Raw genomic sequence first — 17,512 nt, 5'->3', positions numbered from 1 at the left:
ATGAATGCTGGCTGATGGCCATGCCTTTCTTACAGCTAAAAATTCATCTGGGAAAGAAAAATGGGATCACAGATTTGGATTTGTTTCATTGAATGAATGATATGTGACATTTTGTAAATTATTTATCACAGCTAGAATGGCAGCAATGGCTTGAGCATTGTTTTATCAAATGAAAGCAGGAATCTCATTAGTACAAGGACTGGGTTTTAGCTAGAATCTATCAGGGGAATGTTGTCATTTTAAAACCAGATTGTTCTTTTAATTGCTATTTAAAGGAACAAAAGTGTTCCCAAGGTACTGCAGTTGAGCAGTTGCAAGTAATAACTATGGATCCATAATTATGCAGTGCTGATTATCTGGCATTTAAAAAATTGTGACTGGAGTCAGTGACCAATTTGTCGTAGCTTGCCTTTTTTGGTTTTTCTAGTACAGTTTTATACTGTTTTGTAACTTAGGCCTCAAAAATATATTTGCATAGTTACCTCAGAAAGTAAAGCCTGCACATATTAAATGAACAAATTAAACTGAAAATAAGGATAAGATAACAAGTATTTACATTGTAAGATAAAATTAACAGTCATATTGGACAATTTTACAAATGCTTGGTCATAGATGAATTGTTTTTTGATGACATGTCACAGCAAACCAAGACATTTGTTGGAATCATTATAACCATTTGAAATATTATCTTTGAGATGAGGGGTTTTTTTATAACTAGCTTATGTTTCTTTCATTTACTCATTTAGCAAATATATTTTGAGTGCCTACCGTACATCAGGCAATGTGTTAGGCATCTGAAATAGAGTTAGCCGAACAAATGCTGTTTATTCTGTGCTGATGTATATTTAGAAAAACCTAGCAAAATCTGGTTTTTAATTTGCATTAAAATTTTGTGATTATACTAAGTTTCTTGCCCTTAATTTTTGATTCATGGGATTCAAATATAAATATGTTATAGTTGCATTCAGATGACTAGCAGACAACATGTGTGAAGGCTTGGAATATGCGGTAAAATTTTAGTTTTCATACAGTTTTGGTGTTCAAAATAAATGTGACCAGATCTGTAGGCACAGCTATTCATATGGATGGGAATACATATGGGGACTGCTGGTAGTCATAAATAACAGTGGAGACACGAAATGTATGCAGATTTATACATTGTTCAAAGCAATTTCCTTAGTGAGAATTAAAGGGTGCAAGGGGGGTAGACAAATGTTTTATTATTTCTTTTATTAGTGGGAATGTCAGAGATTGAAGGTTTATCTCCTTTGTGTGTCATGGTGTGGTTTACTATTGAAGATCTCTGGTGCCAGAAAGGCCTTGATCTTCTCAAGTGATCCCACAGAACTTTAAGGTTCTTGTTTAGTTCTAACTCTGTTACAATGTCACCTAAAAACATACCAATATTTTATGTCAAATGCTTAATACATGAATAATATAGTAACCTGTACTGAAACATTTGATAAAGTTTAGCTGAATAATCTGACCTGACTAGATGATATTCATAATCTATAGTACCTGAATACATAGACGAATCAATGTCATATGCATATAGATTATGGGAACAATTGAGATTTCAGTTGAATCCTTAAGTATTCATTTATGGAAGATTATCTAATATATAAAGGTCTTAGATTTTATTGGTTTAATAAAATTAGTTCTGAATCTTATATATTACACCTCAAAACATTATTTAGGTAATATTTTAGAATAAAATAATTTAAGAGATTTTTTAATTAACAGATAATATTTATTTGAATACCTTATTCAGCAGTTTTTCTTCGTTAGAGACGTATGTAAGAAACTTGACTTCAACATTTTGTTTTTAATTTTGAAATGGAAAACTAACTATGTTTTTATTTTAATTGTCACAGCCCCGTGCCGATCCCATTCCAATATGTAGCTTCTGTTTGGGGACTAAAGAATCAAATCGTGACAAGAAACCGGAAGAACTCCTCTCTTGTGCAGACTGTGGCAGCAGTGGTAAGTTGGTGTTTGTTATACATTACGTGTGACTACTCCCTGTTACAGCTACATGCGATTTATCAGAACTGTATTTGTTATTTAAAGCAATTATTTGGTAATAGCATAGGTTTGAAATTTAGATACTCAAGGCAGGTAGAAGGGGAAAAAAGTGTGAGTATATTAGCACTGACATAAAGATATAGGTTTATATCATACTATATATTAATATTTATAATTAACTTTGATTTCATACTGGTAATTCAGCGTGGAGTATTCTACATTGCAGGCAAATTCAGTGTAGGGAATTCTGAGTTTTCAAGCTGAATACAACTAGAATCACATGTTTTCTATAACCTGAAGTCTCAATTAAGAGATGTTTGAGTTGGAATATACAAGTGTTACAGGTCATGACACCTACTGGTAAAATATAGTATTACAGCCCAGCTCTGTGTGACTCCGAAAGAAAGGAACAGTATATTGGAAACTGCAGTGATAGAATCAAAAAATGATCAGGCATGAAAGAAATTCAAATTGCCTAGGATAAGATAGGAAAAGAGTATAAAAAATGATGTTGAAATAAAGGAATGCTGGGTAGGGATGCTGGACGTTTGGCAAATTACAAATCCAGAAATGCTTTCAAGATAGCTGTCATTTCTGCTTTTTTCTCAACAGAAGATTTGAAGGCCACACCTCCAGTTTTATAATGGAAATTAAAAGTCAAATTGTGCTTACATTAAAAGAATTGTCTTAACAAGCTGGTCTTCCTTCTTGTTAAGCTGATGATGGTTGCCTAGCTGAGATATATACATATGTAGCACACACATACAGGCACATATATCAACAGATTGAGTGACATTTATTGATTTTTTTAAAAATTAATCTTTTTGTGTTAATCTTTAAATTTTTTTCCAGCCTACTGAAACTTTCCCCTCCAAAGTGCTATATTCGAATTCATGATCAAGTAATATCTCTAAAAACAACAACAAACCTGCAAAACACCATAGCGTACTCTCATTGAGGAAGTTGTTGTCATATAATGGTTAAGCAAACTTGAGAGCATGCCATTGCCCAGCTCCTCTATCTTGAGATAGTTACTTAACCATTCTGAGCCTCAGTTTCCTCATGAGAAAATTAGATAATGGTAGCACCTACTTCTTAGGTTTTGTTGGAGTTAGATGAGAGGACATAAGTACATAACCTAGCACAGGGTCTGTAACAACTAAAAATGCCAGCCATTGTTGTTTGGCATGTTCGATGTTGTAAGTTAAAATCTTATCACCACTTTGACAGTTGCTTGATAGTTGGATAGAGGAAATGTTTCACACTGAGGCGTGACGTTGTTGTGTAATGATTCTTCTTCCTCTTATGAAGGTTGAACTCGATGGGCTCTGTGTGGTTCCACAGCTTCGGGACCTGACTAAGAGGGAAGAGCCCTGGAAATAAGACACTGCAAACTCTGCTTGAGAAATGCATTCTGACAGTCTTGTTGATGGGCTTTACAGATCTATTAAAATTATTTTACCTGCCCATGGTATCATGGATAGTGACAAAAGGGCATGGAAACATTATCCGTATGTTCAGTTTAATAAATTTCAACCCTACAATCTCCCTGTTTTATCCTGGTGAGGTAGTGCCTCACTCATCAGTTCTGACTCTAGTTATCTTCTGGGTTTTCTCACAAGGCTCATTCTGAATGAATTATTCTTTTGTTTAACTGCCTGATCAATTCAGTGGCGTTCACTTGTCCAGGGTCTACCTTTTGTGATTTTTAAGGTGGTGCTTTAAAAACACTCTCTACTGTTTTATTTCATGAGTATATATTTGTCTGGGTACCTAGACAGATTAAGGACGCATTTAAGTGTGGGAAGAAAAGTTCCCTTCATATATTTCCTTACCTCTGGTGATACGCTTACTTGAGTTGATAAGGAATTTGAGATCATTATCTTCTAGATCATAACTTCAAGGCCTCCTTCACAGGGTGTAAAGGCGTAATTCTAAACAGGCAGATCTTAGATTTTTTGATGTAATCAATCTCCCTTCGTTTTCCCCAGTTTGAAGACCTGCCAAGGGAGAGGTTTAATCTCCTTTATACTTTGAGGTCACTTAAAGCTTCTTACTTCTCTAGGGTATGTAGGTATAGTGTTATGTTTTCTCTTTTTAAGAACACTCTGTTTTCTCTTTTAACAAATAGAGAAGAATGGATTGAGGATATTGTCTAGATCTAGAAAGTTTGTATAGCCAGAGTCATTTTGTAAGCCAGTTATTTCCCCTCCCTTCAGGTAGATAGAGCCAGGGGCTTTGGAGTCCAGGTATGAGTCATGGCAGAAATTCAAGCCCTGGGGTCATCATGTCCCTTTGTTAGGAATAGAGGATGGCTCAGAGTGCTTCTCTGGACTCTGTAATGGGATCCAGCTCATGTGTTGAAGTTCACTTAATTTTCCCTTACTTGTACTGTGCCATTCTGGATTTAGCTACATTAGTAAAAACAAAACAAAATAAAACAAAACAAAAAAACGCCATTGTTCCTAGTTCAGGGAGATGCATCGTAGATAGTTACTTCATCTGGTAGATCAGGTGAGGGGACTTTTGTTTTTTGCTAGACTTTAAATGGAAGGATCAAACTAAAATATAGTTCTTCTTAGAGAGCATTGTTATAGTTATAAAGCTTTGTTGTGATCCCTTGGTAATTATAGGGAAAAAAGAATAAAATAAACTGGCATGGCTCAACAGTGACCTCTAATAATGGTGAGAGCCCCATCATCACGGTCCAGTCCAGTTTCTCGAGTGGGAATTACAGAGTGGTTCATTCCCCTAATTGACCTTGTGGAAATGGCCATTGTCTGACACTCACAAGAGTCTGTTGGTTCTAGGATTGGATTGAGACCCCTTGTAATGATCAAAGGAACTCCTAATGTAAGATGTTTATGTAGAAAAAAAAAATACCCATAGCAGTGTAAAACCAAAAAAAGGAAATATAGATGGCAGCCCATAAGGAGGATCATTCTTAAATGTGGTTCCCATATGTGCCTGTTGTTTTTCAGTCACCTCTATCTGAAGTACCATTTGAATGATGTCATGTATAAACTCTGCTTAGATTTCATAGTCATGAGTAATAAATGTTTCCTTCTGCTTACATCATAAAGTAAAGCCAATTAGAAATTTTTCTATTTTTAAGATGGCTCAGTGCTGCAAAGGGGCAGTATTTTCTTTAACTATGTTTTGCCTGCTGAAAGTTCTTTTGAAAAAAGGATTCAAGTTTGCAGGTAGTAAAAATGTGAGTGAGGTACATGGAGCCCCACATGTTGTGTTCCAGTTCTTCCCTGCTTGCCGGCTGTGTAACTACAGCTTTCCATATCTGTAAAATGCAGAGGGTGATGTCTATACCCTGCCTCCACGGGGCTGTAGTGAGGATCCAGTGAGATAATGATATGAAGATTATCAGTAACTATAAAACTTTTCACAAATGTGAAGAATTATTCTAACCGCTGATAGGAATATGGGAATCATCAGATAGTCTTCAGGACTGTGGAAATGTTGGGACTAGGAAGTGATTTTACTTGACTTTCATGGATCAGTCTACTTCAAAATTAACACTGCTATATTCTCTGTGCCTCATTAAGACCAAATTATCTTTAATTAGCTTCACATAAGTATTAGATATTATACCAAATGAAATTTTGTGTCTGCTGCTCAGATTGCTGGGTGGTTAAATCTTACTTACAGATGAGTTGTGTGCATGTGTGTTTTCAAATTAGCAAATCTAAGATAAGTGTACAGTTCAAAATTACAGCATCATTCTAAGTGGAAGCTCATTGAAACTGGAGACAGAGAAAGGCTGCTGTGATATAGCTGGAAGAGTAAGAAAACTCACCTTTGTACAGTAAAGGGAATAACAGCCATGGGGTTAAGTATCAGCCGTCCTCAGGAGACCTGAAGTCTCTCCTGGGTTTGTCTTTATTTGTGTGTTAACCCTGAACAAAATGTGTTTGCCCTCTGTTCCCACAGGGAGCTGGCAGGGGCAGTATACAGATATTCAGACACATAAAAAAGTTCACTAGTTTCCTCATGTCACTGGGAGAAAACTCCCCCCTGGGATTGGTTGATTAGAGTCACCCATTTTACACTGACTAGGCACAAATTGAATTAGTTTAGGAAGGAGACAGACCCTTGACTATAAAGAAACCTAAAGCTGGAATCCAAAGAGAAACAGATAGGGATGGTGAGGAGGAAGGATAGGTGAGCCCTACCATCCACAGCCCAAAGTGAGGTCCACCATCCAAGTGGAGAAACAAACAGGAAACAGAAACCTTGCTCCTGGCCTGTTATTTCACTAAAATCGTGCCTCTTGGGATTAACAGTGGTATATATGTAGCAAAATCTAAAGGTCACTTTTCAGTCTTTTTCAAATTTTAATGGACAGCTTCAGTGCATACCAGATATTACTGTCAACCACGTTTGACCTGTGGAGAGTTGTTTTCCTTGAAATGTTCTCTTCCTTTGGTTTCTGTGATATCATATTCTCTCTGTGTTCTTTCTATCACTTCCCTCCACATCTTCGTTGGTTCCTTAGCCTCTCTCCATCTCCACAGTGTTTCTTCAGACTTCTGTCCTTGGCTCTGTGTCTTTACTTTGCTTCCTAGCTTCTCCTGAGCTCGAGATCCTTAGATTTAAGTGCTTCCAGAACTTCTCCACTTGGACACCTCATAGGCTCCTCAGAATTAATATCCAAAGCAGCTTATCAACCTTACACTGCTCCCGCTACCCAAAAACAACAATAACATCAGAAATCTCGGCAAACAAACAACATCTTGCTTCTCCTCAGGGATTTCCCATTTCAGCAAATGGCACACCACCAGCTACTCATTTACTTCCACAGCTGGAAATTTGGAGCAATCCTCTGTTTTCTCTGACACCAAGGAATCACCCCAAATGCACTGATTCTTCGTCCTAATATATACCCTATACCCTCAATATATTCATACACCTCTGCCAAACCCACTCAGATCTGCTACTATAATAACCTAAATCTAATCTTGACCTTCTTTTCTCTCATCCATATTTTATACTGCAGCCTAAGTTATTTTTTTAATTGTAAATCTGATCACAGAATTTTTTAGTGACTACCAGTTACCTTTAGGAAAAACTCCAAATTATTTAATATAGCCTGCAGCACTCCTCTGGATTGAGCTTTTAACTGTATTCCACATCACCATCCCCTTCGTATTATGTACACTACTTATATTGAGCCTCTCCTCTCCGTGAATGTACCATGTTCTCTTCTCCCTCTGCACATTCTAGCGTCTCCCGCCCCGCCCCTTCTCTGTCCCATCTAATCCCACTTGACCTTTTTTGTCTCTTCTTTAGAAAGACTGTCCTCTAACAATTTGCTAGATGCTTCCATAGCTCTGAGCTACCCCATCATCATGTGTCAATCTTAATTCTTATTTAATGTCTGTCTTTTCTGCTAGACTATATAATCTGAAATGTTCTTCCTTTCCCTCACTGTCTCAGATGGACTCGTGGTTGGTCAGATAAGCAGTTTGAATGACCCAGTATCTAAGTTTTATTAATGCTGTGGCAAATTAGCACAGAGTTGTTTGGTTGTTTGTTTGTTTTAAGTTTTCCATTGCTGCTGTGACAAATAACTACAGAGTTGTTGACAAAATTTAGTTCCTTATGTTCGTAGGACTGAGATCTCCATTTTCTTGCTACGTGAATGGCATTCCCTGCTTCTAGAGGCCACCCATATTCCCCGGTTTGTGCCCCCACTCCCCTTCTTTTATCTTCAAAGTTTAGCAGAGTTTTGTGTAGTCCTTCTCCTGCTTTAAACCTTTCCTTCATTCTTCTCATCTTATTAACCCAGCTGGAAAAAATTCTCTGCTTTTAAGTACTTGCGATTAGATTGGGCCTACCCAGGTAATCCAAGATAATCTCCCTGTCTTGAGGCCTGTATCCTTAGTCATGTCTGCATCCCTTTTGCCATGTCAGCTAATGTATTTACAAGTTAAAGGGATTATGGCACAGACATCTTTGGGGGGCATTAGTCTGTCTACTACTTGGCCCATGGTTTTTCCTCCCACAATAATTCCTCCAAAAGTCATTTCTACTGGTTTGTGGTCTCACTGGTACTTGTTTAAACAGTATTCCTTTGGCTTTGCTAGATAAAACTGTTATAAGCTACTAGTGCTTAATATGTGTTTGTAGTAAGAATGAGTGAGTGAATATGTTATATTATGATCTCAAATCTGGCAAATTGCAAACCACAAAAGTAAACTAAACTCTAGAAAGGCAAACCATCATGAATTGTGTCAACGGACAGAACCCAGATTTTAGAGGAAATTGTTGAGAGGAATGGCTAAATGGGAGTAAGGGATTACATTATCAATAGCATTGTCCTTTATCTAATTACTATAGACTATGTAGTAGTATATATCAGGACTCAGTTACAGTCTTTTGTGTTATTTTCAAGTTGGCCATGAGAAAATAAAAATAGAAATGTTTCTTCATCCCTCAGCATCCTTTACTAACTCAGACATTTAGAGCTGGAAGGGGGAGCTGTAGTCAGTTCTCCTGCGCTAAACAAAGGTAAGATTGCTGCCTGAAGGAAAAGCAGGCTGAAGGTTTTAGTATTTGATAGGGTAGCTTAAATGGTAGCAGTTAAGATCTAATATTGCTTAAAGTGAGCGAAAGCAATTAGAGGAAGACTATTCCTTGCTCTTGATTGACAGTGGCTGAAATCCATTAATTTTCAAAAATGTAATTATCAAAAAGTATTTTCCATAGGATATCTGTGAGAATAGCAAGCTATAAAATGATGTGAATTACCATAGTTACTGAATGTTAAGCTACAAAAAACAAAAGCAGATTTTAATGTAGAGAAAAATTTAGTGCATGAAATTGAGGTCATATGTGCTAGTGATGTATGACTTACAGGAAGTAATAAAAAGGGGGAAAAAGAGAAGTGAATGCTATACTTTTAAGCTGATGGGACCCATTTTAAGGGTGGAATTTAAATTGCTGTTCTTTAAAACTTGAGTTTTTACCCCCCTCACTATGTAAGGGGGTGGAGGGACCCTGATCAAAGTAGACCTCCCCCCTCCCTCAGAGTATACTTCTTAAAGTTGACAAGCAAGCTGTCTTTGTTTGCTGTTTCTGAGCAGACAGAGGTGATTGATACCATTTTTATATATTTAAACTTTTCCCTCACATTTATTTGAATGAGAGGAGCCCTTGTGAAAGAATGATGGCACAGGTTAAACGCATCTGCCTGGGTGTCTCTCCCGCCTGGGGTCGTACTCCTGTGACCACATTTTATTTGCTTAACATCTTAAATACAGATGTTTAGGGGTTTTTTTCTTTTCCTTTTTTAAACTCAGGAATAGTGTGCTTTTATTAACGATATTGATGATTGATTTTGAATGTTTTTACTTCAAAAAGCCAAATCTCCTGGTGGGTGGAATTTTATGAAGCACCTGTTAAGCTTTAGGGAGGAGGACCTTTTTGGCAGCAACCCAAAATACATATTTAAACAATGAGCCTGCCAAAGTCAGGAAATTATAAAACAGTTTTGAAATTGCAGAATCTGCTTTTTTTTATTACCCCTCAGGTTTCTTTTGCAGCTTGGTTATAAGTTCTTTCACATGGGATTTACTAATGTTCTTACTATTTTAAGAGCAGATTTAGAAAAATAAAATCAAGTTTGGAGATCTCAGGTTTATGCGATAAAAGACCATCAGATTTTAAAGTGAATTGCCGTCCAAAGAATCTAGACTCACACTCCCCAGACCTTTTGGAGGAATCTATTATTCAGTGTAGCCTGGCTGACTTCCTTGAATGACATTGCCCCTCGGGGTCTCCAGTTTTCCTGTGTGAAGTGAGAGCTGCTTGATGAAAAGTGCGTCTAAAACAGTGTGGAAAAGCTGAACACTCATAAAAATGGGGGAAACCTGCTGAGGGTATGCTTCTTGGCATATTCCATTTGACCTGGATCTTACAACCTCTTAACTTAAATTCACTGTTTCTGCTCTTCTAGAATTTAAATTTAGGGACTCCCGGGCAGGATGGCAACAGTATCTTCTTTGTATATCCCTGCAGTGGGATATTCTTTATATACTATTGGATTTGGGGAGTGGAATTTATACTTGTATTATGTTAAGCAGCCTCAGTTTATTTATTTAGCTAACTGTTGTTTTTTAAGTTTTATGCTTTTATCACAGACAACAGAAATTGTTCGGACTTCAGCACTCCCGCAAACTAGAAATCTTTGGGTAAATAAATGGGGGTTGATGATAATAGTGAGGGCAGGAGTTCTAACAGAAGGCACAGACATGAGAACCTGATCAGGGCATCTGTTATCTTCGTATTCTCCAAGACTTGTGATTAGAATTGATGTGAATTTTCCAAATTTCACTTAGGGAAAATATTTGTACAGACACTGTTATATATGGGAGCGTGGGAGGGAAGGCAGAATGGGATGTATAATTTGGATTCTCTGATCTTTTTGTATTTTCAAGTTCTTAAGATTCTTTGGCGGACATCATCACTGTCAATTAAATATTAGGAAATGGGAGTTTAAAAAAATCTAATGCACCATTCCCATAAAGCAATTTCTTTTATATTCTTATAGGACACCCATCCTGCTTGAAATTCTGTCCTGAGTTAACAACAAATGTAAAGGCCTTAAGGTGGCAGTGCATCGAATGCAAGACATGCAGTGCATGTAGAATCCAAGGAAAAAATGCAGTAAGTATGACTCTCAATAGTCCATCTCTAGGTAAATTGTTAGTTTTCAGTGTTGTTGTTTTGGTTTTTTTTTTTTTGTAGACTTGCTGTTTTCTTGTCAAAGTTTTAAATACACAACTGTCATTTCAACAGGGCTTGTGGTGCTTCATTATATTTTATTACTGTTAATCGGATAACATAAGGATTTGTGTAATCAATTGAGACAGTTGATTTCAGTCTCAATTAGTCTCTAATATGTTATATTACAGGATAATATGCTTTTTTGTGATTCCTGTGATAGAGGATTCCATATGGAGTGCTGTGACCCCCCACTTTCCAGAATGCCAAAAGGTGAACTTTTAAACTATATTTAAAATGTGTTTTATTGCATACTTGTTACCCTTGTCCTGATGTCTGACAGCTCAGAGGTATATAGGTTCCTTAAGCATTTTTTCATCTTTGCCACCTTCCTTATACTTGTGGATTTGGCATGGTTATGAACAAAGAAGTGTAAAAGCATTTAGTGTGAGGGTAATGTATATAATAAAGACTCTAATTCAGATACAGGGATAAAAAAGACCATTTCTTCCTGAAACTACTTCCTTATTGGAATAAGTTTAGATTAGGTAGGTCAAAAGTTTAGAACACTCTTCATATTACTTAGTGTACCATGTTCAGAGGTAAGAAATTACCTATTTTTGATGATGATGATGATGATGACTCCAAAGTCCTGTGGAAGGAGCCGTGACCCACCATTTTCTTGGCCATCAGTTGAACATGACCATGTGAACTATCTTATATGGCTTTATCCATATGGGATAAGGATTTTTTGTCTCTATTTATTGTGTAAGTAAGCCTAGCTCAGTCTCCTTTTTCTCAGCTTATAACATGTTAAACATTACAATAACTTGGTATTCTTATTACAAAATTTGTACCTTTTTTTCTTGTGAAAGATTCAGAAAACACAGATTGACAAAAAGGAATAAAAAGAACAATCAGAACTTCCTTCTCTGCTCCCACCCTTTTAAAAAGAAATGAAACATTCTATACATGTTTTTGTAAGCTTACTTTTTTTCTCCCTCCTAACAATAGATTCTAGCATTCCCACATCATTAAATGTTCTCTTAAGCATAGTTTTTAATGAATATGTAGAACTCCATAATAGAGAGCAAGAGTTACAAACCTGGTGAGTGTGGGCCACAGGTTATGGTTATGCTTTGTTGGAGATATATATATAATTTTTAAAGACCTCTCTGTGTTACAGAAGAACTGGTACAATATTTTTTAATTTTTGAATTTGAATCCTTTAAGTAGAGTATGTGTGCTCCAGTTTGCCCCAGTCTCTCTGTTTCCAGTTGTCTTATATTTTAGCTTGCTTCAGTCACATATATTATTACCTGGGTGGTTCCTGAACATATTCAATTTTGCAACCCCATGTGTAAAAAACCCCATAACTTATTTAACCAATCCCCTATGGTAGACATTACAAATGTTTCCAATTTTTTTCCATCTACAATTACTGCCTTAAGATAAATTCCTAGGGGAGAAATTGCTGGATCAAAGCTATGTACATGAAAGGTTGTATCAGTTTTCAGACCCACCACCAGTGTATGAGAATAACCTGTTTCCCTATATTATGACCAACATTCACCATTACTTTATGACATTGAGTCTAAGACATACTTTTGTTTTTATCATTATAACATCTTTGAAATCGGATGCATCTTGTAGTCAATAGTGTCTTACATTCAGTGAAATGTTATTTTAAATTTTTGCCAATTTGATAGTAGAAAAAAAAAATGTCTAATGATTTTTTTCTTTAAGTAGTAAGATTGGACGTTTTTGTGTTTGGTTATTGGCTCTTTGTATATCATCTTTGTAAAGTGCCTGCTTCATCCATTAATTTCTATTGGGCTTTTCACTTTTTTCTCTGATTTGCAGAAGCTTTTTTTTTTAAAGCTTATAAACAACAGAAAAAGCTCATATATTTTTATTCAGGCAAACCAATGAATCTTTTTCTTTATGGCTTCAGTCTTAAATGTCAGTCATGCTTTGACTATATAAATATCTACATATTTTTCCTGGTACTTGTAACATTTAATTTTGTCATATTATAATATTCATCTGCCTAGAATTTATTTTTGTAAAGAATAGGAAATAATTCTTTTCCTACCAACCAGATAGATAGCTGTTTGTTCCATTACCACTTACTGAATTATTTCATCCTTTCACCACAGATTTGAAATAAGACCTTTTTGATATGCTAAACTCTCCCGTAGGCTTCAGTGGTTCTGGTCTCTCAATTCTTATCCACTGACCTATTTCCTTATGCCAGATGTATAGTTTTAATTATTGTAGCTCCATAGTCCTGAAAATTTTTGAGTTTTAATTTAAAAATTATATTTTATACTGAGATTTTTTTTTTTTTAGTGTAGGAGATTTCCTGAAAGAGATGATAAAACAAATATTTTTTCCAGATGTTCCAAAATCTGATTGACTTGAAAATGTCTTCCTCAGAGTTATCATGTGTGTTTATGCGTGGAAGGAGGCTTTAGTGACATGTTGAGAAAAGCCTTATGGAAAGGTTCTGAGGCAGGCAGCTCTCTGTTCTCTCCACCTTGACAGGGGAAATTGACCTTTAATGACGGCTTCCTGAAGAGAATGACAGAAGGGAATGATCCACCTTTTGGTGTTAAGCTCTGCATACAAGCTCCTTGGACAGCTTATTACAGCTACAGTTTATGTTTAATATCTCTCCTAAGATGAAACATTAAACATATTTTTTTCATATATATATTAATTCAGGGATGTGGATTTGCCAAGTCTGCAGACCAAAGAAAAAGGGAAGAAAACTACTTCATGAGAAAGCTGCACAAATAAAACGACGATATGCAAAACCCATTGGACGACCGAAAAATAAATTAAAGCAACGATTGTTGTAGGTTGAGATCTTATCAAAAGAAATCTTTTATGTTGTGCTTTAAAGTATAGGTGATTGTAACCCCTTAGATACCGTTAACTATTTACCATCATTTTTACAAACTCAAGGGATGAGAAATATTTCTCCTTTTGCATAAGCTGTGGAAATTTTTTGAAAACAACATTTTTAATTGTAGTTGGCATTTCGGGGTCTTCCGTTGGCAGTATCTGTGATGCTAAGTGACATTTTTCAAGCAGCAGGATGGAAGCAGAATGTAGGAACTGGAAACAATCATTCAGCCTACTTTATTACTGGCTGAGCATTAGAAGAGCTTAATTATATAAATATTTATATGGAAATTTTAAAACAAGAGAGGGATTTGTTCACATCTTTAGTGAATCTCTTTTGTTGCTCCAGATAGCTGTGTTTTAGAAAAATACTTCTCTCTTCTGGTGCTAATTTAGTATTACAACTTTTTAAGATCCCTTTTATGAAATAGGAGCTTCTGAGAAATCTGCAAATGACTGTCCTCATGTTTGCCTCCAGAGAGTTAGGCAGGACCGTTTGGTGTGTGCATGTGTGTGCAGACACATAGTACATGCAAAATATATTTGCTGTGGCCTGCTGATCTACTCTGACAACCCCATTTCTACTAGCTTTATATAGTTGCCTTAAAGCCCACAGAACATTTAGCAGGAGTTACTTGGAAAATCAGAGAAAAAGATAAGAGGTGAAGTGCATGTATTTTTTTTAAGCCTATACAGAGTACAGATTTGACTGTCAGCGTTAAATAAGTAACGTTAAATAAGTAACGCGTGTACAAATGAAATCAGTAGACTTGCATATCTGAAGCTCTCCTATGGATAAAACCGTTGACCTCCCCCTGTAGATTTAGTGAAAGGGTCATTGTGATGGAGAATGAAATGAGTAGGCGCTCTACACACACTCTGAACAGACACCACAGGCATTACTTACTTAATCTTGTCCTCCTAATTTCACTATATTACTTGCTCTCAGAAAAACTGTATCCTGAACCTTTATCCCTCAAAGGAGAAACAGAAAATGCATGATCCTTTGTAGAGTTTTCCATGAAACTTTATGAAAACTCTTTTAACTGATGGACATTTTTAAATGGATTTTTTGCTAATTTCTGGAAGCAAACATGAAACATTTATGAATAAAATCCTTCATATTAACATCATTTGAAGTAGAAATTATATGTTTTTCACACTCTTCCTGTGTAAGCATTGTTCTCGAAATGGGACTGTATCCTCAGGGCCCAATTAAAAAAACCAAATTAGGATATAAACTTTCTAAACAAAGGACACAGCTGAAAATTGCATCTGGCACCAATCCTAACTTTTTGTTTGTCCAAAATTGTCCTTTGAGCTTAGGAATTTTTAAGACAGTCTAGGGAGTTTTCCTTTGTACATGCTTTATAAGCGTATTATCCTTTCTGGGCAATCGATTCCAGATACAGTCCAAATGCCGCATTCTAAAATGAAAGATTTTAGCCTGGACGAGATGTTTATTGGTAACCCTCACTGTGGCACTAGAGATCTGCAGTGTTAACCTGATTTGGCTGGATCAGTGGCATCAGGCAAAGCTCCTGGTGGTTGAGCCGCCCCATATGAGCCCAGTAGTTGGTCTGCACCAGCTTCCCCTTCTGCGAACTGCAATCATTCATTAAATCTTTATGTAGAAGATGACCACGAAAATGTACTCTTCTGTTTGTAATTACTTAAGATATTTTTGTAATTTGATATCATTATCATTTTCAGGCTTCCATTTCTTCATTATTAGCCTTCAGCTAAAGTGCTAATTTTTAAAGTGCATTCTTGGGCCCCAGCACAGCCATAATTCACATGCAAATATTTCTATTGTATAAAATTCTGCTGCAAAAGGAGTAGCTTTCCAAGCACTAGCCTGAGGTGAAGGCAAGCAGCTGCTGTTCCTGTAAGCAGCTGTGTTAGTGGAGTGACCTCCAGTCTCTGTTGGCCACACAGCTGTACGGGCAGAACCAGCAACAAATGAACTGAAATAGCAGTCAAAACCACCACTGTATAAAGATTCTGACGCCAAGTGTCTGATAATGACCATGGTAAATGTGCTGCTTCTTCACCAGACTTTTCATGTCATGTCTGACCCGCTGTAGCTTTTCTTTAATCATTTCTTCAGTTTTTTGCTATTGTTGTCCTTTTTCCAGCAATATTTTATGCTGTAATTGATTGTCTTCTTTACTTAGAGAGTATTATTGGTTATCTTATCATCTTAAGCATAAACTGCTGAGAGGAAGAGGGTATCGTTTAATACTTTCTTTAAAAAACTAATTTATAGACATACCCAAATTCTATTTATATAAATTTTCAAATTGAGTTAAAATTGCTTCCAACTAGAGATTAGATAAGCTTATTCTTTCACTTCTAGATAACACATGCGACTTATTTCCTTTAATACTTTTAAAAAGACTTCAGGAAATCATAATTACTTGTGACAACACAAGGGATAACATTTTTATTTAATTAAAATGAAAGACTTGGATGTTCTTTTAGTCTCTTCAAAAGTTTTCTTATATTGATTGCCCTCGGATCCACACGGATTCTTTTAGTTCCTGTTGGATGGGCCCTGGAAGAATCATGACGTGCAAATATAGTTGCTGCTAACTGTTTCGACAGAGAAACGTCTAGGTGGAGGCACACACACACAAACAGTTCTTAGGGTTGCAATTCATTTTCTTAAGTTTAAGCACATTGAATGCATCTAGTTGCTATAAATTTGTTTTAGGTACCTTTATAATTCTATTATTAAATTCTGATACTATTCTCTAAATTTTTGCCTAGGTCTGTAACCAGTGATGAAGGATCCATGAATGCATTCACAGGAAGGGGGTCACCTGGTAGGGGTCAAAAGACTAAAGTCTGTACCACACCTTCATCTGGTCATGCTGCATCTGGGAAGGACTCAAGCAGCAGATTGGCTGTTACAGACCCCACTCGGCCTGGTGCCACCACCAAAATCACCACCACCTCCACCTACATTTCTGCCTCTACACTTAAAGTTAACAAGAAAACCAAAGGGCTCATTGATGGCCTTACTAAGTTTTTTACACCATCACCTGATGGTCGCAGATCACGAGGTGAAATAATAGACTTTTCAAAGCACTATCGTCCAAGGAAAAAGGTCTCTCAGAAACAGTCATGCACTTCTCATGTGTTGGCTACAGGTACCACACAAAAGCTAAAACCTCCACCTTCTTCACTTCCACCCCCAACTCCCATCTCTGGTCAGAGCCCCAGTTCACAAAAGTCCAGCACTTCCACTTCTTCTACCTCTCCCCAGAGTTCTTCCAGCCAGTCCAGTGTGCCCTCCTTTAGCAGTCTTACTAATAACAGCCAGCTGAAGGCACTCTTTGATGGACTCTCTCATATCTATACTACTCAGGGACAGTCTCGAAAAAAGGGACACCCAAGTTATGCACCACCCAAACGTATGCGTCGTAAAACTGAATTATCTTCCACAGCAAAGTCTAAAGCCCATTTCTTTGGAAAAAGAGATATTAGAAGTAGGTTTATTTCTCACTCCTCCTCCTCTAGTTGGGGGATGGCTAGAGGACGTATTTTTAAAGCAATTGCTCACTTCAAGCGAACAACTTTCCTTAAAAAGCACAGGATGCTAGGCAGATTAAAATATAAAGTGACCCCTCAGATGGGGACCCCCTCACCAGGGAAGGGGAGCTTGACAGACGGAAGGATTAAACCTGATCAGGATGATGGTAAGCAAAAGGTCAAAGCTCCAACCAAACCTGCGTCCCGTCCCTTTCTCCCCCAACCCCCCCAAAAATAAATCAATCAGTTCCTATTTGTCACATAGGTCTTAGCTATTTCTCTTGTTCTCACTTCACTTTCA

At 36.8% G+C, this 17,512-nt stretch overlaps 1 protein-coding gene across 5 annotated transcripts in view; it reads left to right on the top strand.

Annotated features, from left to right (window-relative positions):
• Positions 1 to 17,512, top strand: part of KAT6B (lysine acetyltransferase 6B) — a 167,759-nt gene that overhangs the window by 105,391 nt on the left and 44,856 nt on the right. For 3 of the 5 annotated variants that reach the window (XM_036223578.1, XM_036223577.1, XM_016160245.2), the window contains exons 4-8: positions 1,875 to 1,983; positions 10,592 to 10,707; positions 10,956 to 11,037; positions 13,492 to 13,624; positions 16,447 to 17,378. In XM_036223578.1, coding sequence (XP_036079471.1) covers positions 1,875 to 1,983; positions 10,592 to 10,707; positions 10,956 to 11,037; positions 13,492 to 13,624; positions 16,447 to 17,378 — 1,372 coding nt within the window. The remainder of the gene's footprint in view (positions 1 to 1,874; positions 1,984 to 10,591; positions 10,708 to 10,955; positions 11,038 to 13,491; positions 13,625 to 16,446; positions 17,379 to 17,512) is intronic. The other 2 variants (XM_036223579.1, XM_036223580.1) reach the window with 2 other exon arrangements.

Source organism: Rousettus aegyptiacus, unplaced genomic scaffold (assembly GCF_014176215.1).
Source record: "Rousettus aegyptiacus isolate mRouAeg1 unplaced genomic scaffold, mRouAeg1.p scaffold_m13_p_6, whole genome shotgun sequence".
NCBI classification, from domain to species: Eukaryota; Metazoa; Chordata; class Mammalia; order Chiroptera; family Pteropodidae; genus Rousettus; species Rousettus aegyptiacus.
This window is presented reverse-complemented; position numbering and strand designations above follow the sequence as displayed.